Genomic DNA, 22850 nt, shown 5'->3' on the forward strand with positions numbered 1-22850 from the left:
GCACCATGGGCTTCTGCCATGTACCAAAACCATGACTGAGTGCTAAAAACAGTGTTGTTGCTCACACTGGGTTTTCATTTCTGTTTGTTTTGTTTGTTTGGCTATTCCTTTTTCTTAAAAAAAAAAAAAAAAAAAAAGGAAAAAGAGGAGGTCAAAAAAGTCTAGAGGAGAGGAGCACCAAGATGCCAGGGACCTGGAAGTCTGAATGGATCCTTCCTGCCTGGTGCCACTGAGTTCTGTAGCGGAGAGTCCATCACCATCCTTGCCTGCACCTCTGCAGTCTTGGGGCTGGGGTGGGAGAGACAGGACTGGGGAGTCACAGCACCTTAGCTTAAATCTGATCTTTACCAAGACAGTTTAGATGGGAACTCTGTATAACCTGACAAAATCCTGCAATTATCTGATATTGTCGATTTAGTACATGTCTTCAACTGTGACATATATAACTTTGCACTCCTGAGGTGCATATTTTGATTTATCAAAGGAAATGAAATGACTTGGGAATTAAATAAAAAAAAAATAAAAAAAAAAAATTCACCCCCAGTGTTTTTTTTGTGTATGTGTTTGTGTTGTGATATCTTGACCTTTCAGGTCACCAAATTTTGTTATTTTAATTTCTGTCTGGAAGAATGTCTGAGCAAGGTAAATTGAACCAGGAGACAGCAGAGGAAGCTGCGAAAGAGCAGGAGACTGCCATCTCCGAAGCAAACCTGGACAACTGTATCCTTAATAAATCTGAAAGCTCGGAAGTAGAGGAGAAGGAGGAGAAGCTGAGCGATGCCAAGACAGAGCTGCAGGTAAGACAGGAATAGTGAATGGGTGCATTAAAAATCAATGTACTAGCATTACCTTTCCATTTCTATGATCTCTTTCATTACGTACGCTTCCCCTATTTTTTTCTCTCATAATTTTGAGACTGTTTCTTTTTTTCCTTTTTTTAATCAGTATTTTGAGTCCTTTTATCTCCCTATAAAATAAATGCTGTTATTTGTTATACCTTTCAAGCTCTTTAGGCTGCTGTCCATGATATTAATTTTTCTGAGAAGTTAATTCCTAGACGTCTATGTTAAAGCTTGGTGAAATATTTGACTGTTTTTCCTCTTTGGGGATTTAGAAAGCTACCTTGATTTCATGAATTTACAGGTAATACTAATGAATAATTACTTAATGTGTGGTTTGGTTTGTAGGTGTTACTGCCAACAAAAAGTTGTTATGCAAAGCCTAAGAAGGTAATTTGATAAGAAGAATTTATGGGATGAGGGGGTTTTAATCCTTTTTGCTCAATCAAATATAAAAATAAAGGGGAAGACTACAATTTAAGAGGAATTTGGAGAGGGGGAGCATTGACTTAAGTATGCCTTTTCGTACATTTTTATTATATGCAAAATTACAGAACACTGTGCGGTGTGTTTTTCTTGTTTATACCTGTTCTTAAAAAGAATAAAGTGAGCAGAGATGATTCTTGGTTTTCCCTGCTTTCCAGACTGGGTTTGGGGAAGTTGTTTTTGCAGTCAGCAACTGATTAAAATACCATTTAGGAGTGAGTTAATCTCTTTATTTATTGGTAATGCTCGTCATGCGCGCTTTCTGCTGAAGTGATAACTGCTTCTCTTTTTTGCTATACCCAGAAACGAGGTGCAAACCAGAACCAGCAGAAGAAGAGATCCAAGGTAAGGGTCCATCTCTGTTTGGAATTGCATGCCATGGTAGCATAAAGATTTTCAGTCAAATGTCTGTCTGCAATTTAAATGATGGCCTTTCATCACTTGTGTGGTGGTTGAGGTGTGTTGTTTTTTTTTTTTTTGTCGTGTGGGTGGTTTTTTTTCTCCGTTACCCCATAATCTTGCTGCACAAAGGCAGAGGACTTCATGTACATAAAATGTGTCAGGCTCCCCTTTATTTTTCCATCATACTTTTATGCTGCTGGGCTCACTGTATGCTTGTGTTAGACATTGCGTGTGCTTGTGTGCGCCACTGGGGAAGGGAAAAGCTCGTTCCTTTTGCTTTAGGAATTAACATTTTTGTTTGAATTTCATTTCAATGGACTAATTTTGACATAAAGAAGCAGAGACTAAATAGCTCCCTAAGAGAGGAAAAAAAGGAGCTTCTAGGAACAAAAAACCCCAACCCAACCCCTTTTAATTTTCCAAGTGCAGATCATAAAACTTGCACATTTTATTGTCAGTACTCCTTGGATATCTAGAAGAAGGGGAGGTGGAGGAGAACCCAGGCCAACCAACCGAAAAAACCCAGAACCAAATGACAGAAGGAATTTTAGCGTTTATGTTAAATTACCTTCAGTATCGGATTATTTATTCTTTGCTGTCAATGATTTTTGGAGTGAGTGAGTGAATTACAGCAGAAATGATTAAAAGCAGAAAGAAACCTACCACCTCCCTTGTGTGGCAAATGGCTCATTGCTTAGAATCCTGTTGTATCCACAGGCATATCTATCTTCTATCTGTTGAAGGCAGATAACAGTTTTGCTGGTGGGTGAATGGTACTTATTTGGGATATTTAGGGACAGCTGATATATGCAGCTTATGTGACTTGGGGTCAGTAGTAGTGTTTCCTGTTTTGTTTTCTCTCTCTTATTCAGTCAGGAGCTAAAGGAAAACTCGTCCGGAGTCTTGCTGTGTGTGAAGAATCATCCCCTCGCCCAGCAGCGGAAAATATTAATGATAATCAGGTACATCTGCAATCATTGCTGTTAGCTGCATGATTGACCTCCATGTTCAGTTGCATGATTGTTACTTAATTGGGCATTTAACGATGTCTTTCTTGGGGGAAAATATTACATCTGACAATGAACACGTTTTTATCAAGTTATCTGGTTTAGCGTGAACTTTATTTTGAAATACTAGTCTTATACTGTATCACAGGGTGTTGTTTGCTTTTTTTTTCCAGACCCCCTGAAAGTTTCAGCAAATGGAAAAGAATTCAAAAGAATTCAGATTTTAAAATTAAAAAAAAATAACAATCAGAAAGAATATTAATATGTTCTTTTCTCTAAGGCTATCTCTTTCGAGGCTTCACCAGATACAGTTATGAATATGCTCTGGTTTCTGGTTCCTCTGAGACTCCAGTTCATATCAGTGTGCCCCTTCACATAAAATTCACAGGTCCTTCGCTCTCTAAAATACTTTGGTATTGGAGCCAAGGATGCCTCCTCCTGGGTGGCATTTGTTTTCTAAATTTACTTTTGATGTAGATTTTCCAGTATTGAAAAGCATGTATTTGAGTTTACGTGTACTGGTGGTGTTGCATTCCCAGCAGCTGGGAGAGTTCTGTCCCCTGCACCCCTCACCTCCGGACAGTAACACTGGTGGCAGTCTTTGTAGACTAGCCTCAAAAAATATCCCAAAAAGCAAAAGTAAAAAATCAAATACTCTTCTTTACTTGCCTGGTAAGAGCAAGGCTTACAAAAAAAACCCAAAACAAACCCAAAATGTCATGAGCGCTGCCTATAATTTATGAGATGTTTATGTGCAAATGAGATCAGGCATTGAGAGAGCTTGAGCAAGCTTCTTGTGAGCTTAGCTCAAAAACAAAAAATCACATTTAAGTGTACTTTCTCACTGTTTCCTCTATTGACTTGAAACAAAACAAATCCAGCTCTCTTCTTAGCTCATAAGTATGGAGAGGTTTTTCTATTTTTTTTCGTTTTTTTTTTTTGAAAGACCAAAACCCAGGTTGTTTAGCAGGGAGATGTCTACGTGTTCTACTGCTCTATAATGATGCTTATGCAGTAGATGGTCAGGTTATTTCATCAGTGGTTCTGTCGTAGGTATACGCTTTCTGCTTAACTGGCGTTACTCAAGATGCGTGGCTTTTGTTCCGCTTTCATTTGTATTTTCTATTGTTTAATGGAGATTGGAAAGGAGAGTAATATAAAGAGATTGTATTAAGCATCGCATGATGGTTTATAATGTACTGCACAGGACCTGTATTAAACGTCAGAGGTTTCGAGGTAAAAATCTCTGTCCAGATTGCACCCCGACGCCAGGCAGAGGAGGGGTTCCTGTTACACACAGCCTCTGGTCTCACCTGCCTTTGACCAGCCATGGCAAAGGTTTCTTTGACCATATCAAAACATGTACGGGGAATAAAATGCCTCCCTGGGCCCCTGGACCCCAACATCCACTTCCTAATGACACAATTGGCTTGGTGTAATTAATTAGATAGGAATTACACTTTTGCTGTCACTGACCTTTTACTAATGAACGTGGCTCAGCTTTGCCATGGAAAGCTGGACTGGCAGGCTCTTCCTTGGGCTGGCTGAAGGATAAAGGAAGCTTTGTGCCAACCAAATTGCTTTACTTTCACTTTAGAAGAGTAAAGAAAAGAGAAAAAGCTTATTTTTGGCTTGGAAATTTTTTTTTAAAGATCATTATTTTATCTTAATGGTTTACAAAGCACAGGGAATTCATTACCAGAGAATGTACGGTACATTGCCAGAACTACTGAGTATGGATTGTACTGAAGACTTGATGTTTGTATTTATATTTGAATACTTGCCTTCATTTTCCTGTACAGGGAAAAAACTTGTTTACCTGTATTACTTGATCTTGAACGCTTAACTGATGGTTCATTATGTCCTTACTTAAAAGGAATGTTGCCTTTAATGTTATACTATTGACCAAGAAGTGTATTATTGCAATTTGAACATTTATTTTGTTGTTCACTATACTTACCTTGTACCAATGTATTTATTAATATTGTATTTTATTATTGAGAAAAATCAATAAAAATCTCAGAAAATATACAGTAGCTTGCTTTCACGACTCTACAGCCCTTTTGTGCGTTTCTCCTAATGTGCAAATATATAAGTATTACGTTATATGTAAGATAGTATCTGCTGTATGTTCATATGTGTGCTTATGTGTAAAGTCTGTCATTTTTCTTTTCATAAGTGCATTTTAGCAGCCACTGCGAAGGTTAGGATTAATATCTTGGCAACAGCATGGCCAGTTACATTTTTCTCCTGTTTTGAAAAGCTAGTGGCACTGCTCCGGGCAGTGCAGGGAATCAGAGTTATCCTTTGGGGTCTTTTGGCAGTGCTTGATCCAAAGTTTGTTGTTCAAATGAGAAATTGAATTGCTGTTTGAAATAAAAGAAAGCAGGCATAACATTAGTCCTCTGAGTGCAACTGAGCAGGTTAGCAAACATTTTTCTATGTATCCGTACCTCAAATGACCAGGAGTTCCCATTCTTTCCCTCTGTATGCTCAATTTTGAGCTTACACTGTCAACAGAAATAGGGATTAAGGAGAGAAGTTCAGGTTAAATTTTGGCTCTAGGGCTTTGTTTCTCCTTTACAGTGCTTTTCATCTCAAGTCTTTTGTGCCACGTTTGAACTTCACAAAAAGTTGATATTGATTAAACTGAGAAATTACCTAATTTCTGTCATACTGTGGCATGTTTATGCTGATATCTTGTTTTGTTAGGATCTTGTCTTACATGTGTTGTGGTGGCTGATTTGTAGTTCTTACAAATTTTAGGTTTCTGATTTTTTTTTTAATAAATATTGAAAGCATCTTTTGAATTCATAATGATTTGGTTGCTTAGGAAAAAAAAAAAAGTATTTTTTCAAAAATTGTGAAGGAAGTGAATTTACTAGCATTAAAGAAACTCTAATTTCTCCTGTATTGGTGAATTTGGTTTCCATTAACATGATGCCAAAAAATTATCAGGCATGCAGGACTCTCTTCTATTAAAGAAAACTGTATTACCAGAGAGTTTTGTGACTGCTTGATTCAAATATGCGTTTTTACACTACTTAAGCATATAGTATTGTTTTGGTCATTTTTTCTTCAGAAGAACATGAACATAGAAGTATACTTCCTTTAATTTTGTCCAATCAGATTGATTCTTCTTGGAATATATAAATTGTGCCATGATAGCTTCAAAAGAAAACCATTTTTGTTTTGTTAAAGCAAAGCCAATATAAAGTCATGTTGTAAGTGGGAAATAACAAGTTCTTTGAAGCAAATTGGAAAATGTAAACCAGCTTGAATTCTTAGTTTTAATTAAGTTTTTAAAGCTGAAGCGTGCTTTCAAAGGGACTTGTAGTCTCTGAAATACTGAATTTTTCAGGATAAAAGTTGTGATGCCTTGGAGAAGTTCCCTTACTCCAGTTGTTTGAAAATCGCTGTGCACATTTCACCTCTTTTGCTAAAGGCATGTTTCCATATGTCTTTAAATATGAAGTACCCAATAAGTTTGTAAGCTGTCTTGTACACAACTGAGTTTATAAGTTGCTGACATTCTGCTACTGTCAGAGCCTGAAAGCTCAGTCTAGCTGATACTGTGCTTACATGTGCAAACAGTTCATACGAACCTCCCGGATTTTTTAGTGAGGAGAAAAAAGCTACGTTTTTCAGACATCCATTGCTCATCATTTAATATATGCAGGATTGATTAAATCATAGAATTACTTAAGAAAGCCCGTATGAAATATATTTCACTGTTCTAGTAAGTCTGAAATGAGAATTAATAAAGCATAGAATAATATAGTGCTTTTAATATAGATAGACTGAAAGTTTATAGTATTCAAATATTAGGGAAGAAATACACTTACCACTAGACTTTGGCCTCTAAGATGTCATTATTCTTCTTGAAAAAAGTCATTTTTCAAGTAGGAAAGAAATGTACCTGGCTTCAGCTTTTCTAGCTACACACAGTTTAACCCAAATCTCTGCAGGCTGGAAGCTATGGGAGGCTTACTGAATCTGGCCTTAAATTTATCTTTCTTTTTTTCCCAACAGGAATCAATCCAGCTACAGCTTTCAAGTTTTCCTAGCTTGCAAGAGGAAGATAAATCTAGTAAAGATGACTCTGAGAAAGAAAAAGAGAAGGATAAAAATAAAGAAAAAGATAAAAACAGTGAAAAAAACAAGATCAGAATGTTATCAAAAGGTGAACTTACTAGTATTTAAATTGCTATAATTGCTGTTATGAAAAGAATTGTGTTTTTATAAGCATGCATTTCTTTATTTGCATATAAATACACAATAGAAGTGTCTTCATACATTGATAAAATTCAAAACCTGAAATATGTATGCATGAGAATGTTTTTCATACAAACATCAGGCTTTGAAAGTGAAGAAACCTTCCAAACTGAGGTTTGGTGTTGGAGGTTATTAATTTTCTTTAATGTCAAATCCTTCCTCTGAATACTTAACCATGTTGGTATAAACACATATATATAAAAGAATATACGTGTGATTATCCAGTAAGATAAGTGTAAGACTCTAATACACTTTTTCCCCGTTAGTGGTAATATATTGGTGTGGCATTTGTGTAATGTAAGCAATAGAGAGTAATCCTTTTTGCTACTGCTTTTCTCTTATGGAGAATTTATCTTAAATGTTATAAGGAAGTCCATTCATGACCTTTAACCTGCATTGCAATCTACTATGATCCTCTACTAAGACTTCTTCAGAGAAGATTGTGTATTTAAACTTGTTATTTTTAAAAAAATCTTTTTATTAATCCATGGTATAAAGTTGCAGTGTAATCTCTTAAAAATAATCATTGCCTACCTGGGTGTGGGTCCGCAGCTGGTGTGAATTGTCATGTTGGCTTTAATGGAGCTCTCACAGTTCACGCCAGCTTGAGGAGCTGTGTGTACTTTTGAGTCAGGCGATATAGCAATGCTGAAAAATTAATTCTGACTAATGTCACGCATCCTTATTACCTGCCCACTCTCAGGCATCACTGGATTTCAGTATGTTAATGCCAATATAATTCCCACCGGCACGATGCCTCATTTTCTGTGTGTACAGCAATTATTAAGTGATGCAGTGAGACACTGATGAATAAAACTTTTTTTTCTTTTCAATTTTTAAAATTTTATTTAATAGTTCAAAGGAAGAACTTGGCAGAGTCTTGAGTGACATTGAAGGTTTCCCATGATTTTTAAATGACCAACACTTTCTGTCAGTGTCTAGTTTTGGTGCTGCATTCTCAGTAGAACAGTATAGAGGAATCATGAATGTCCACCCGATGCTTCTGAGTGTGGATCTTTCTTGGCTGAAGTCCAAATGAACATCTTTCAGAGCATGTGCTTTCAGATTGTTGCTGGAAAATGGATTTTGATTTGCAGCATAGCTTAATCGTAACTCTTGAAGTGAAATAAATGGGGATGTGTGTGTTTGTTTTTATTTTTCAGATTGCAGTCAAGAATATACAGACTCAACAGGCATAGATTTGCATGAGTTTCTCATTAATACATTAAAGAATAACCCCAGGTAGGTATTTTCTGTATTAGAGCTGGCACTCCTGAAATTACAGCTGATGATCTCTGAGTTCCTGTAACTATACACTGTGTTTTATTACTTCTGGAGAATGGTTATGAGGGAAAACATAAAGGAGGTAGGCTGTTAACTGAGCAAAAAGCTGTAAAAAGTCACCAACTTATACTCCTCCATCCGGTCACTCATTGCTTAATTTCACGTTTGGTAACATCTGATCTTTGTCCTTACCTTCCTACATATAGCTCTACATGATTTTTAACAGTAATAAATTATAACCATTGCAGCTGGAGATTTGTATATGAACATGAAGTAGCTTTCTTTTGGCAATGCTGTACACAATTAAAATCCTGTGCACAGTGCCGAATTCTGCTCTCAGTATTCCCATGGTTTTCGTTTGGAGCAGCGAGCTTGTCTTAACGTTAAATTTGCCTCTGAATGCCTAAGGAATCATCTGTAGTGTTTTTATATGTTGTGATTTTCAACATTCATTTCAATGGAATCTGTTAAATAAGTACCATGTAATTCTGCAATTATAGGAGAACTAGGAATAATTGGGTACCTAACAGCGTGCATAACCTCTTCCATAGATGACATAAGGTCCTTAAGTTGTTTTATCTGCATAAAATGAGAAAGTTCAAAAGAGCTAAGGAGTGATGGACTCTGTCAAGCTCAGACAATATGTATGTATGGGAATATGCTGGGGAAATCTTTGGATGTTTTTGGCAGGGGAGAGAAATGTCTGAGACCTTCCTGTTGAAAACAGAGCATTTTGACTGAGAAATGCTGCAGCATTGCCTCCTGGGAGACATAGTTCAAAGACAATGTTCTCCATTGTGCTCTCTCTAACTAGATTAGATGTGCCCAGTCTTCTCGCCTGCAGATCAGTGCCTCGTGGAAGATGTGTCTCAGACAAAATGCTGAAAATTTCTGTGGTAACAACTCTCCTCATGAAAGAGCTAGATTAGCTGGAAATCTCATTTTCCATCAAAAAAGCCGTGAAAAAGGACCAGAGGTATCCATAGCAGTCAGAGCCTTTCTATGCAAGGTGTCGATCCCTGCCTGGTGTGGCTGGAAGCACTTTCAGACCATACTTGAGCTCAGGGAAGAGCTAACTCTGTCACATATGTCAGCAAAGGTGCAGTAAAGCAGGCTGCAATCTTCTCCAGATGCACCAGGGCAAAGCACATTTCATTTTTAATCAAGACGTCTGACAGCGCTTGTAAAATTGCCTTACAAACATCGATATGTGCGTTTTTTCTTATAAAACGTCTGTTGGTTGTTGATGCTACAAGCCCTTGTGTTTCTTTTTGACAGGGACAGAATGATACTCTTGAAAATGGAACAGGAAATTATTGATTTTATTAGCGACAACAAGTAAGTTGAGTTCCCCGCTTGGTTGTTAAGTCATGTGTGCGTGTAGCAGCACGAGCTGTGCAAGGGATACGTTCTTATGGACCGCAGCGCTCCAGAGAGCTGTTACTGGCACATTGCATGATCAGACTTTTAGTTCCTGACACGTGGGTGGTACTGCTTAAAGCACAGTAGATGTAAATGAAAACGTCATAATTTTTCAGTGGTTTCCACTGGCTCCACTCAGTTAGGTCCAAAAATGTAAGTAAAGCTTTCAGTGCAGAGGATGATCAAATACGCTACCTTGCAGGTTTCCCTGGGTGCTTTGTTATTCTAATGCATTGGAAAATAAAATTGCGCTTGGGTGGAAGGGATTCTTGCTGCCATGTGCTCTTTATAATGAAACGTTTCTGCAGCTTTAACAAGTACAGTCAGAGTAGGAGCAGAGGGAGAAATTATGCTGACGGGAAATAAGCATTTTGTCAGTGAGAGAGAAAAAAGGAGCATTTGCCAAACTATATCTCTCCAGCATCGCCCTGCGTCTGACCTTTGGGAGAAAGGCAGAGAGCGTTGCCAGTGTCTCAGCAAATGTGCAGGATTGTTTGTGCAGGGAGCGTGAGTGTGTGTGCGGGGTCGGGGGACGAGTTCTTCCCAATATACAGAATACTCAGCAGATACCATGAAGCGTGAGCTTTGTTTGTCCCAATGAAGAGCATGGAAATGTGCTTATTAGGAACTCTAAAAATAATTCCTTACGTTTTTCAGCCTTCTTGTAGGAAACATTTATATGTAAATGCATAAAGGAGAAGTTTTCAGTTAGATTTCTGTCAATTGAATTATTGAATATATTGTTCTTTTCATTTAATTGTAGCTCAGAGGAAAATATAATTATCAATGCAATTTGTTTTCTTTTTTTTCCAGCAATCACTATAAAAAGTTCCCTCAAATGTCGTCATATCAGAGGATGCTTGTGCACAGAGTGGCGGCTTACTTTGGAATGGATCACAATGTGGATCAGACTGGAAAATCTGTAATTATCAACAAGACCAGCAATACAAGAATGTAAGTAGCAACACTATTGTGTTTTTCCTGTTCCTTTTCACAAGAGCTGATTTGTACCATGACTCCTTGGCAGTTGGTTGGGGTTTTGTTTGTTTGATTGTTTTTTTGTAGCAAGAGCGAGTGCTGTTTATTGCTTTCTAGGGTGGGAGGGAGGACAGGGCTTGCATTGTGAGGTTGTTTAAGGATATAAAGATGCATAAGGAGAAATCAACCCAATTTGTCTCTTGCAAGAAACTTAAGGCAATATCTTGGAATGTTACTTTCCTTGGACTCCTTAGTGCCACTACTTTCTTACAGAAATGAGCTCGTTGCTTTACGTGTCACCTAATACCATATGGCTATATTCCTAAATAACCCAAACGTATTTGGAAGATTGCCTCTTCCCATGTTCTGGCTCTCCTTGCTTCAGGAGTCATTTTCTGCCTGACTGATTTTTTTAGGCTTTGGTTCTTCTCCACCACCTGCCACCATTCATTCCCTTTTCCTCCTCCTCTCCCCTCCTGGTTCCACTTTATTTTCTCTTCAGATCTCCTTGTTTTGACCACAGAGTTTTTGTGGGATGTAAATTCCTTCTGATGGTTCAAATGCATTGCAAAATTCCTGGTAGGTTAAACTTGTGCTGGCATGCGTTACGCTCTCCTCCATAAACCTGTATAAAGCTAGCAGAAGCTCGATACGATGTTCCTTGGCTAATTCTGCAAAGATGCAGTCATGTGTCCTTGCTTAATCAGTATCACTTGTTCGGCCAAGTGCCACATGCATGTTAACCATCATGGAACCGTAGCTTTCCTCTCCCTCTTTACCTATGAACTACATAATGAAGAGGAAGTAATTACATCTAGGTAATGAAGTTTTGGTATCTGGTATTGAAACAGGAAAGCCCCATTTGAAAATTGTGTACTTCCTGTATTCAATTAGTAGGAGAAATAAAAACATTTATTTCATTTACATATCCAGCAGTTAGATGATTTACTTAGACTCAGATGCAGAAAGTGGTTTTGTTTTTTTTTTTTTTTTTAATGGTATTAGCTTCTCCTCTGGCAGGCTAGAAGGGCTACCTAGTTTTCCAAGATCAAAACCTGAGCCAGACACATTAGTATTTGTCTTTCACTGAGCCCTAAATATCTTCCATGTGTGTGAAGTAAATTTATTTTAGATCCTTTTCGTGGGCTCTCTCTGAGATATTCGGGCATCTGTAAAACAACACTTTGACATCAATGTTTTTAAAGGTTTGAATAAAGCATACACTAACAGTCTGATTTTCAGAAAGCAAGAGAGTTACAGTGGCTCGATAAAACTAACACTCAGGCTACAAAGGCTTAGCCTCAAGGTCTGCAAATACCTGCCCCTGTGCAAGGGCTGTGTTTGAGTATGAATAAGAGCGAGCTGGGTATGCAGCAAAGTGGTGTTCAATTTTGAGCTGTAAATGAGAAAAAAAATAATCAGTTTATTTTTAAACAAAACACAATCAATCATATTTGAATGCTTTTTAGGCATTCCTCTCTCTTTACAGTTCTCCCTTTTCCCTTCACATCTGTGTCACCTCTGTAGTGCACAAACTGCTACAGATCTTTCCTCACAGCATTGCCTTCTCCTGGTTGACTTGTTAATGTGATAATGTCACATTAATGTCTGATAATGCTTTGCTCGATTGCGTGGCTGGGCATTGCAGAGACGGGCTGCACTGGAAGCGCTGTTGGAAATGCTTGTATAGTGCTTCTGGAGAGGGCACTGAAGTCTTCTTCAGCAGTCAAAACTTTATCTGAGTGCTCTGGTGAAGCTGTGGCTTCTTGTGTGGTGGGAATGAGCGAGCAAGGCTCTTTACCAGGCATGGACTGGTATCCTTGTGGGCAAGCTCAGCGGGCAGGACGTTGCAGGGGTGTAACGGATTGAAGGACCCTTTCATCTGTGAAGGTGTTCTTGCAAGCTGGAGGTGAGGCACACAGCCAGACAAATTGGTTCTGACACTATTCTTGTGTAGATCTTTGAGAAATAAGCACAGGGTTTTGCCCATCATTTAACTGTGAGTATAGCTGCTTTGTAAGTGCCACAAAACTGCAGATTTTTCCCCTTCTGCTGGGATGTGTTGGTACAGAACTGAATTATATGGAGCTTGTATTGCATCATAGTGCTTCCAGTGTGTTATTTACATTATTTTGATGCTGCTGTAAAATAAAGCTTTGTAGAAGTAGCTCTTTCTTTCCATAATTGGAGGAGATGGCATGTTTGGTGGTTGTTTTTTTTTTTTAAAACGTCCCTGGCTCTGACAGAAAATAGGTTGTTATTATCCAGCATGAATAAGAGCTGATGAGATTTTATTATCCACAGCAAATACTGTGTAAGTTCCACATCTGAAAGCATCTGATGTGATTTCATGTGTTCTGCATTTCAGTACTCTCAGAGGAAACAATTTTGTGCAGTTTAGAATCAACACCAAATACTGGGAATGTGTTGACTTTATTAATTACTACTTGGACATTGTCCAGAATATCGGAGAATCTGGAGAGCAGCTGAAACGCTGTTCAGCATGGTTATACTGTGCTGTAAGTCTGAGCTTTGATAGTTTTATGTGAATTCATGGAGAGAGGCTTCATAGACAGATATTCTGAAGATTTGCATTTTGACAGTAAATTATCTCTTTATGGCATAAATATATGGTTTCCAAAGTGCTTTAGCTGCATATTGTGGAGAGGGAAGAATATTCTTGCATACTGAAAAATTCATAAATTCTGCACTGTCTGTGACTTCTGTGTTGCGTGAACCTGTTTGGGAACAGCATATGACTCCGCACAGTGGCTGTGTGGGCTTGAATAAGCACCATGTGGCTTATTTCCCTGGCCGAGAGAGGGTTTGTGTCACATCCATGCTCACGCTTGCAGGTGATGAGTTGTTCCCTGGTTCCAGGCAGTGAGGTGCATTTATTCGGTTCAGCGGAGACCTCCCGCGCTCGCTGCCCGCAAGTGCTTGGAGGCACAAGTGTCAGAAGAGTTAATGGCTTTGAGATGAATGGGCTGTTTGGGAAAATCTGGTAACAACGCTACCTTAAAGGTGTCAGAGTAGGGTCTGTCAAACAGGGGACTAGGGTATGGATAGAATGGATGGGAGTATTTAATTTCTTTCATCAATTGGCCATCTCAGGGCAATGTATATCCACTTCTGTGCGCTTGTGCCTGTAAAAGTACCTGCTTTTCAGGGGCTTGGAATTGGAGAAAGTGCTTATTGAAGAGGTTGCAGCTGGAAGGAGGGCTGTGGCTTGTCTGGTCAACCATGCTGCTTTTCAGAGAGGAGAAGATGATGGTAAAAATGCACCAGTACTTGAATCTCTCTGGGACTGCAATCCTGGAGCTTTAGTGAACTCTCAGCCAAGTCTCTCTTGAAAATACGGTCAGACCATAATGATGGTTTTGCAGTCTGAAGAATGTTTATGATAAAGAGCTTAATCTAAGGTGCCTCTTATTTTATTTTGTTTTATTGAAATGTGAACAGGTCATACTGTTTTTGAAACCTTTTTATGAAATGACATTTTAAACCACAGAGAGATGACGTCATCTACTCAAATGTTTGTTAACCTTCGTAAAGTCTCTGTACTCTAGCACTCATTACAGAATAGTGGATTTTTAAAAGCAAATTATCTGTCCATATGATTTTTGAAATAAAGACTAGGTTAAAAAGGGAGAACAATTTTGAAAAAGAAATACAATTTTTCATGGTCTCATATCTTACAAAGTCCTGCCTAACTAAATTGTCCAACTCTTAAAAATCTTATTCTCACCAGTGTACATGAGAAAAGTTAATCAGAAAACGATGAAGGGTTTTTTGTTGTTGTTTTGGTTTTGTAGTCAAAGAGCTCAAATACTACTTAAAATGGGAAGTCTGCTTTGTTCCTTATGAAAGTGCTCTTGTGTCACCATTGTAATGTATATTTGTCTGTCATCTGTGTCTGCCTGTCATCTATCTAAAGATATACTAAAATGAACAGGGAACTTAAGACAGTCAAATACGATATAAAGAGAAGCTTGGAATTGGGGTAATATGTCAGGGCATCCCAAATTGGAGGCAAAAAAAGATGCGTATGTGCCACCTATTCTCTATATTCCTTATAATTCCTATCAAACCACTGGAAGTACTTCAGAGCTTTTTGCACAAGTGTTCATGTTGTTATACTTACCAGTTCAATCAGATTCATTCATTTGGTTATTTGTAGATTGGTGGAGAAATGTAGGGGAAGTGTGTTTCATGTGCTTGTTAAGTGAAAAGGGTTTTCATTTGGTTGAGATCATCACCCATGTGACAGGTATGTCTGTACCACAGCCCACACAGGCATTCACGCACGTTTTTATATAAGTGTGAGTGGCAGATCTCATCAGAATTGAGAAGGTGGAGTGCTTATGATATATAATGGTTGTATTTAGACATTTTCATACATTCTGAGGGTGTAACACATCTGTTAAAACTTTGTACTGATACTCATGTCTTCAGTTATGACTAATAATTTTTCAAGAGCATCATGAGTTATAATCCTTTTAATATTTAATTTTCTTCTTACTCTGTCAGTAGATAAATGTTAATGTAATATTGGCCCAGTTGGAAGGCTTTTTGGGGCCTTTGAGATGCATCAAAAACTTTGGGCAATACTTAGATGTTATGTGTATTACTGATGTTCCTTTATAACCTAGAGGTGAACTGTATCAGCAGCAGGAGACATAATGTACAGTATGTACTTTGAATAACCTGCAAGACTGTCATAGTTATGACATACAATTTGTGTTACTCTGTCTCCTCTGTGTAAGAGTGGCTTGAATCACAAGCACAGAAAAGTTCTCATTAGGTTTCTATTGTGTACACACTGAGTGATCTTGTTGTAGATAACATCTGTGCTAGTAGAGGTGCGCTGTGCCAGTGTCGTCATCTTAAGATAAGAATCTGAACTTTGGTACAGGATCCTGCAGACATGTCAGTAAAATGGCGTTCACTGAACATTGGCAATTTCAATGAGGAATAGTTTTTAGATTTTTTTTTTTTTTTTTAACCCTAGGCTGAAGTGCCAAGAAGACTTCCTTGAGATGCCAAATGTTACAGCCTTTGGAGCATGCAGTAAAGTTTCCTTCTCCCTTGAATGAGTAACATATTCAGTGTAAATGACTAACTTCTTTAAGTAGTTGTTTGCTGATGAGGAAAATGGGACATTTCCCACATGCAATTGGTAATGGCTCTCTGTATACATGAACGCATAGACCTTATTTTTTGTAAAGTCTCAGTCAAAGCAGTTCAATGCTTGCCAGAGAGGTTAAAGCACAGTTTTGGGTTCCCCCCATCCACCACATTGTAACACGTAATAGTTATCTGTCAAAGGTTTTGCTGTATGGTGTTGCATCTGCACTTAAGCACCTTATGCTATCCTAGATTATCATATATGCACACAGAGTAATGATCTCACGAGAGTAGAATCACTTTTGTGAGCTACATGATGCAGGAAAAGATATGTCAACACCATTATTTCTGGTTTTACTTTTTTTCCTGGAAGTCTTGCATTACTTTTCTTAAAGACACTATGGAGTCTGCTCTGTTCCTCTGTTTCCTGTTGTAGTTACTTCTTTGCTGTCTTCACTACAGAATAGTTGCTCCTTGACTACTAAGAAATAAGCAGAAACTGGGAATATCTGTAACTTTCCCTCTGGTTTGCAATTGCAGTTGCCCAATCATTATACCAGTGTCATATGTTACAAACGTGCAGACTAATATAAGGATATGTACTAGTTGTATGCAACTAAAATGGAAAAAACATATAACTGAGAAATGACACTATAATTGACTGAGACATTTTGTTCCAGTTTAAGATGAACTAACATACTATGCAACTAAGAATTTGGTAAGAACATCAATAAAACAATAATGTGTAATAGCTATGGGCTTATGTAGCTACACAGTAACATATGTAGTATTTAAGTAACAAATTATGTTAGATTTAATGGATTTCATTTCTTTTGCATAAAAAAATAAACTATTTATTTCAATCTGAGATTAAACCAGGAAAGTGGTAAGAAAAAGCTTTTGCAGTGTAATAGTCATTATGTTTAGGATGCAAGAGCCCAGTGTCCTGGCAGTCGTTGATGTGATGCTCAGGTTCTAGCCTTCAGCTCCTTTCTGGCCTTTGCTGCTGCAGCCCAGAGCTGAGCAGCGTATCCCTGAATGCCGAGCAGGGGAAGGCTTTCATATCTGAGGAGTGGGGAATTTCCCGGAAAAAGTGCTTCAGAAAAGCATTAAGGAGAATTAGACGTTTTGCGTTGAGTTTCAGGAAACATCTGACTCCAGCAGTGGCCTGAGCCTCTTCGTGCCTTGGCTTTTTATCGCAGGAGAGAGACGCTTGACATGGAGAAATTGTCTTTCATCCAGTCACATGGTGGCTGGAGAAGTGACTCGGGGCGTACATGTGTTAGTAACGGGTAGGGATTTTAGCAATATCTTGCTGTTATGCTACAGGCATTTGTTTCTGACGTACAGTCACCGCTGTTCCACTAAATGCATTATTGGAAGGTTGTGCACATTCATTATTTCACTGCTTGATGCTCATCTGGAAGAGATTGATTTTTTTTTTTTTTTTTTTCTCCCAGTCTTCTATTTTTTTTTTGTTTATTTTGTTTTTTTCTAATGATACTTAAATTAGGACAGCCTTTTTTATCAACAGGCATTCTTTCATTTTAGTCATATGCCTATTTTACATGAAAGATAAAAAAGAAAAAAAATAAAATACTTTGTACACTTGAGCTTGAGCTGAATTTGATCCTTAAATACTGGCTTCATTCTTACTTCAGTCAGTGTAAGCCATATACTGGACCCACGGAAATTACTTACTCTGTAAATGAGATGTTTGGGTTAATGAACCAGTTCTAATAGTACCAATGTTAAATTTTCATCTAATGTAATTTATCAAAACTAAATTGTTTATAATTAAAGTGGACATGTACTTTACAGCTGTTCTATACTGTAATGAAATATTAGTTAAACATTAATCAAAAGGCATATATGGTATTTCTTTTTTTTCTTTCTTTTTTCTTTATTTTTAGTCCTTAAAATTGCACCACTTAATAGTATAAATTTTTATAAATCTAAGAGGTTATCATCACCTGCTCTGTGTGGAGAGATGGGAGGTTACCCAGGAGGAGAGTGCTAGGTAATTTGGTTAAGGGAAGCTCTTCCTTGCGTGAGTAATTAACCCATGTCTTTATGTGCTTGTCTAAGCTGTAGTAGGAAAGTGTCTGTTAATTGAGATGCTGTTTGTTTTTTATACTTTCAAATCACTCTGTGCTACAGAGAAGGCAGCACCTTGAACCTCGTATGGGGTTGATTTTTTATTTTTTTTGTTGGCTTTCAGTGTGGTTTTATCATGATGACAGAAGTTCTTAGTGACTCATACTATAAAAGCAGCAATCTGCTAATGAGACATTTACCTTCAAAAGCTTGAAATGCCATCTTGAGTGGTTTTAAGTATTAAGTTGTGATAATATAACTGCACTGTACTTTAACAATTGTCTGTATTTAAATTCCCACTATGACTTTTAGCATTCATCTTCCCCTAAATACATGAAGCCTTTTCGAAGGCTGAAATTCTGGGCCCTCATTCTTGAAAAATGTTACTCTGAAAGAATTTCATCAGTTTGAACTCTAAGGCTGGAATTCTGCCTTTCATCATTTAGTTGGGGACTTTTGACAGCAGTATTTGCTTCCAAGTTCTGTAAATTCTCAAACTCTCCGAATATGTTCCCATGCCTCCATGATCAAAATAGACATTTGTACTGCAGATACTAGAATTTTGACTCGCAAGGTAAGGCAGAGAAGCAGTAGTGCTTACGTAGTTTTACTGTGGTGGTAATGCAGAGCCCTAGGAGAGCTTCCAGCATAAAACCAAAAAAAGCTCAGCAGGCAGATGTAGTAGATATTCACAAACTAGCAAAGCAAGAAAAGCCACCACACTGTGTCACAGCGTGCCTTCAAAATAGAGGCCAACATGATGTTGGACTGAGCAGTTGGTTTAATTAAAGATAAGTGCAAATAACAAGAAAACACCGTTAAACCAACAGAACGCCTCCATGAGAGTGCACTAAATCTTCACAACTTCTCTGACTCCTGTTGGCAGCAGTGCTTCTCCCCGCCCTCACCGTCCCATTGCTCTCCTGATGGCATCCTTGTGTAAGAACATTTTGTTGGTTATTCATTTTGTTTGCTGGATGATGATCCTGCGGGTACCCAGGGGTGGTGTTGTGCCTGTTCCTAGCCCCATTACCCTGCCTATCTTTAACTTTGTGTTGCCATTAATTCGGGAGAGGAATATTAACATGCTGTTCCCAGTTATGTGCATTAAATGAACATTGAATTGCAAATGCAAAATTCTTTTTTTTTTTTTGACTCTTGCATAGTGCAGCAATCTCCACTTTCGAACTCACTTCCTGTATTGTGTTCCTTCAGACAGTTGCTTTGCTGTTACCTGTGAGGCTTTTGCAGATGACGTGCACTACAGCACTTGCTAGATTCTATTTTTTTTTTTTTAACTACATGAGGCACTGTACTGGCAAACCCATCTTTTCCACACATGATGAGGTTATTGCTGCTTTTGAAATGCATCTTGCAACAGCCTGTGTGCTGTAGTGCTGTCAGAAACATATGCCTCATAATAAAGATTTATGCACTGTATATAAGCCCTGACAATACCAGACCGTTTGTGTGCTCTGCTAATACAGTGACTAAGTCTTCAGAGCCATAATGTTCAAAGCTCATGCTTGTCTCTTTCCATTTGGCCTTTTGGTGTGGTATCTGTGTTTCCTGTTTCTTAGCCAGTTATTTCAGAGCTAATTAACTTATTTTAAATGAGTGCAGATTTCCACCTCCCCCCCAGTATTTAATTTATCTTCTATGCAAATGGAAGTCTATGAAACTGCATCAGTTTGCTTCTAAACATGACAGATGCAAGGAAATGCCCTGTGACTTGCTCTAGTCTGTGTATCCTGACAGCTGTTACCACTCTGCAATATGTTTTTTAAAATCTGTAATTTGAGTAAATAGTAAATACCTGGTTAAGGTACTTGGGGTTTGGAGGTTTTTTCATTGATACTTAACAATGGTTGACTTGGAATCAAAAGCATTAAATGAGCATACAGTGAATTCTCCTTAAAGAGTCCATGTAAAAAATACGACTGAGAGGCAAACTCTCTTTTTTATCACATAGAGATAAATTGAGAGGAACTTTACTGAAGTGAATGGAAGTAGCTCACGTTAGAATCACCATAATGATAGTAAAAAAAATCTTGTAATGGATGCTGCTATCAAAATCTTATTTTTTTTCTTGCCTTTCTGACACACCAAAGCTGCTTATTTCAGCTTTAGTATTTCTGAAATATAGGCTTATTGTAAGGAATGAGTCTAGAGAAGTGTCTTTGTTGGGGCCTTGCTTAAGTAAGGACTGCAGATGGCTTTTAAGTAATGATAAAATGAGAAAGGTAAATGATGATGGCCAACTTGTGAAAGAAAAAGCAAACAGAAAAAACATCTAAAAGAGGTCATGATGGAGAATGTTTCACAAAATGACAGCATGGTTGAGGTTGGAAAGGACCTCTGGAAGTCAGCCCGTCCAATCCCCCCTTGGTCAAGCAGGGCCACCTAGAACCAGTTGTCCAGGACCATCCCAAGGATGGAGACTCCACCGCCTCTCTGAGCAACTTGTGCCAGCACTCGGTCACCCTCACAGTGAAAGTATTCCAAGCACAGAAATAAGAAACTTGACCCATATCTTGAAGCGACTGTTACAATGATCTCCCAAAACAAAAACAAGGCTGAAAGAGTTGAAATGATCATTGGCTGCATGAGAAGGAGTGCAACCACTAGAAATAGGAAAGCAATATTGCCCTGAGATTTTGCCTGAATATTCTCCCAAGTCTGGACCTGATACAGTGGTGAAGTATGCAGAAGTGCTCCTGAACCGGGGAAAAACACTGGATAGGAGACTTAATGATGCCTCTTACATGCTGTGTCTGGAAATTGGGTAAACTGATCGCTCGCCAAAAAGTTATTTCATAATCCATCCTCTCCGTCTTTTCACTGTGAAAGAAAATGGATTAGGAAAAGGTTCCCAAAGATATTGAGGAATGGGAGCAGACTTTGCAGAAGTCCACAGATGCTTAGGGAGTTTGGGGAAGCTTTTCATGACAAAAGGTTTGGGTGCTGCAGGACATCTACTAAAGTTGATTCCCTGTAGGAACCTGCTGGCGCCTACCTGAATAGCATGGTGCTACCTTGCTAGGCAGGATGGAGAAGAGGGACTGCCTTGGCTGCTGAAAGGGCCTATGCTTTCTGGCACATCTAGAGGTCAGAAGAGGGCTGCACAGCAGCCTGAGGATGTGCGACAAAGAGCACTAACTTACTCTGAGATCCAATTTCTCTTAAATATTTGTAGCACATGATCAAAAGCTTTACAGGGAAGGAGGAAAGGTGCTGTGTGTTTTGTTCTGAAACATGTTGCCGGAAAGATGACTAACTGTTCTACCTGACAAATTTTAGGAAATATTAAATGAGTTTGTATGCAACTGCGTTTTTGTGAAGTTGTGTTTTTAGGGCATAGATGTTTTGCTTCCACCCGTACTGTCAAGCAATAAAAGTTTGGATGATCAACAGGTTATATTAAACAAAAGCAAAACAAACAAACAAAAACCCCCCCAAACTTTACATTGTTTTAGCCTTTATGATTTTCCCCCTACCAGTGTGTTGGTTTCTGGGCCTTTAAAGTGTAATCGGGTCGTACTTTCTGGTTTTCTCAGGACAGTCCCCAGATTGCAAAAGTCTTATTGTCTTAAAAGGGAATCGGTATTTCCAAGCTTTTTTTGGGGTTCGAGGTTCTCAGGTGATCCACTGATTCCAGATATGAGGGCTAAATGAAATACTGAGTATCATACAGGTAGGCAGCACTCTTTGTAAGCGTACATTTGCGTGTCTGTTTTCTTGCACACGGTTTTGAGCACGTGGATGGATGCACTATGTGGCCAGGGTCAACCCACCAATACAGGATAGGTATTATAGGTTGGTTGGTTTGGGGTTTTTTTCAGAAGATCCCTAAATAGTTAAGAGTACTTGAGTTAGCGATAAGGTCTTCAGAAGTACTCGGTGTCTCTTCAAAAAGGCTGTGTGAATCTCATGTTTTAGCACTTAAAATTAAACTGAAGTGTGGTTAAGATTTGAAGTTGTAAATTAGGTAATCAGCATGGTAATAGTAAGTTCCTGATTTTACATGAGTTTGTAATAATAATTGTAAACCATGCTTTGACTTGGGTAAGATCTTGATTTGTGCCAGTACTGAAAATAAGCTTGATAAATTCAGTCCCTTACATGCGTGAACACAGTTTGGTGTATTGTGGAGGCTCTACTACTGACAGTATTAGGGCTAAAATAGCTGAGAAGTAAATATGATTGTTACTAATTTAGAACTCACATGAGATGAATTCACTGTATCTGCCGTATTACTGTAATTATATACTATATTAGTATATTGACAGTATACTGCATCTTACTCAACATTGCATGTTATTTTCTTCTATTTTCAAGCAGTTGATTCACCTGCAAATTCATAAACTAATGTAACAGGTTTCCCCAGAATGACCCCAATGTCTCTGCTTCCTTCAGCAGATGTGTTACACAGTTACAGGGAACTTTGCAGCTGCGAATGTGGAACTTGCACTGGCTTCCATTAGACAAGGAGACCCAAATCTTTGCAGAGTCAACCTCTTCTCTGCCCAAATGATTAGAGAATTTGGTTCTGCTTACTGGTTTTAAACGTTGCTTGCCATCTGTATCCTATTAATAGTGCACTTTTGCAATAGGTGTTAAAAAAGAAAATGCAATAAACAGTATTGAAGAAAAAAACAGAAGCACATCTGTAAATATTATTGGACTCTGATATCTTGTTTAAAATAGTTTATATTTCTTTTGACTAAATGTCTTTTTCTGATTTTTAATGTTTGAGGAAAGCCTGCAGGTTGGTGTGCCTGAAGGTGTTTGTTGCTGTGGTATCCTACTTCTCACTTGACAATGTTCCCTCAGGCTTTGCATCCTTGTTATCTGAGCTGGTCATGCCGTTTGCATCCTCACTGCTAACAGTGTCCCAGAGTTGACTGGGAGGGACGGACCTTCTCACGGCGCT

At 38.3% G+C, this 22850-nt stretch overlaps 1 protein-coding gene across 2 annotated transcripts in view; it reads left to right on the forward strand.

Moving 5' to 3' along the window:
* Positions 1-629: 629 nt before the first annotated feature.
* Positions 630-22850, forward strand: part of ARPP21 (cAMP regulated phosphoprotein 21) — a 102936-nt gene continuing 80715 nt past the window's right edge. The window contains exons 1-8 of one of the 2 annotated variants that reach the window (XM_086615186.1): positions 630-797; positions 1188-1229; positions 1629-1670; positions 2600-2689; positions 6767-6917; positions 8173-8251; positions 9572-9631; positions 10529-10669. In XM_086615186.1, coding sequence (XP_086471312.1) covers positions 630-797; positions 1188-1229; positions 1629-1670; positions 2600-2689; positions 6767-6917; positions 8173-8251; positions 9572-9631; positions 10529-10669 — 773 coding nt within the window. The remainder of the gene's footprint in view (positions 798-1187; positions 1230-1628; positions 1671-2599; positions 2690-6766; positions 6918-8172; positions 8252-9571; positions 9632-10528; positions 10670-22850) is intronic. The other variant, XM_086615187.1, reaches the window with a different exon arrangement.

The sequence above is a fragment of the Tauraco erythrolophus genome, chromosome 7 (genome assembly GCF_009769465.1).
Source record: "Tauraco erythrolophus isolate bTauEry1 chromosome 7, bTauEry1.pri, whole genome shotgun sequence".
In the NCBI taxonomy this organism is placed as follows: domain Eukaryota; kingdom Metazoa; phylum Chordata; class Aves; order Musophagiformes; family Musophagidae; genus Tauraco; species Tauraco erythrolophus.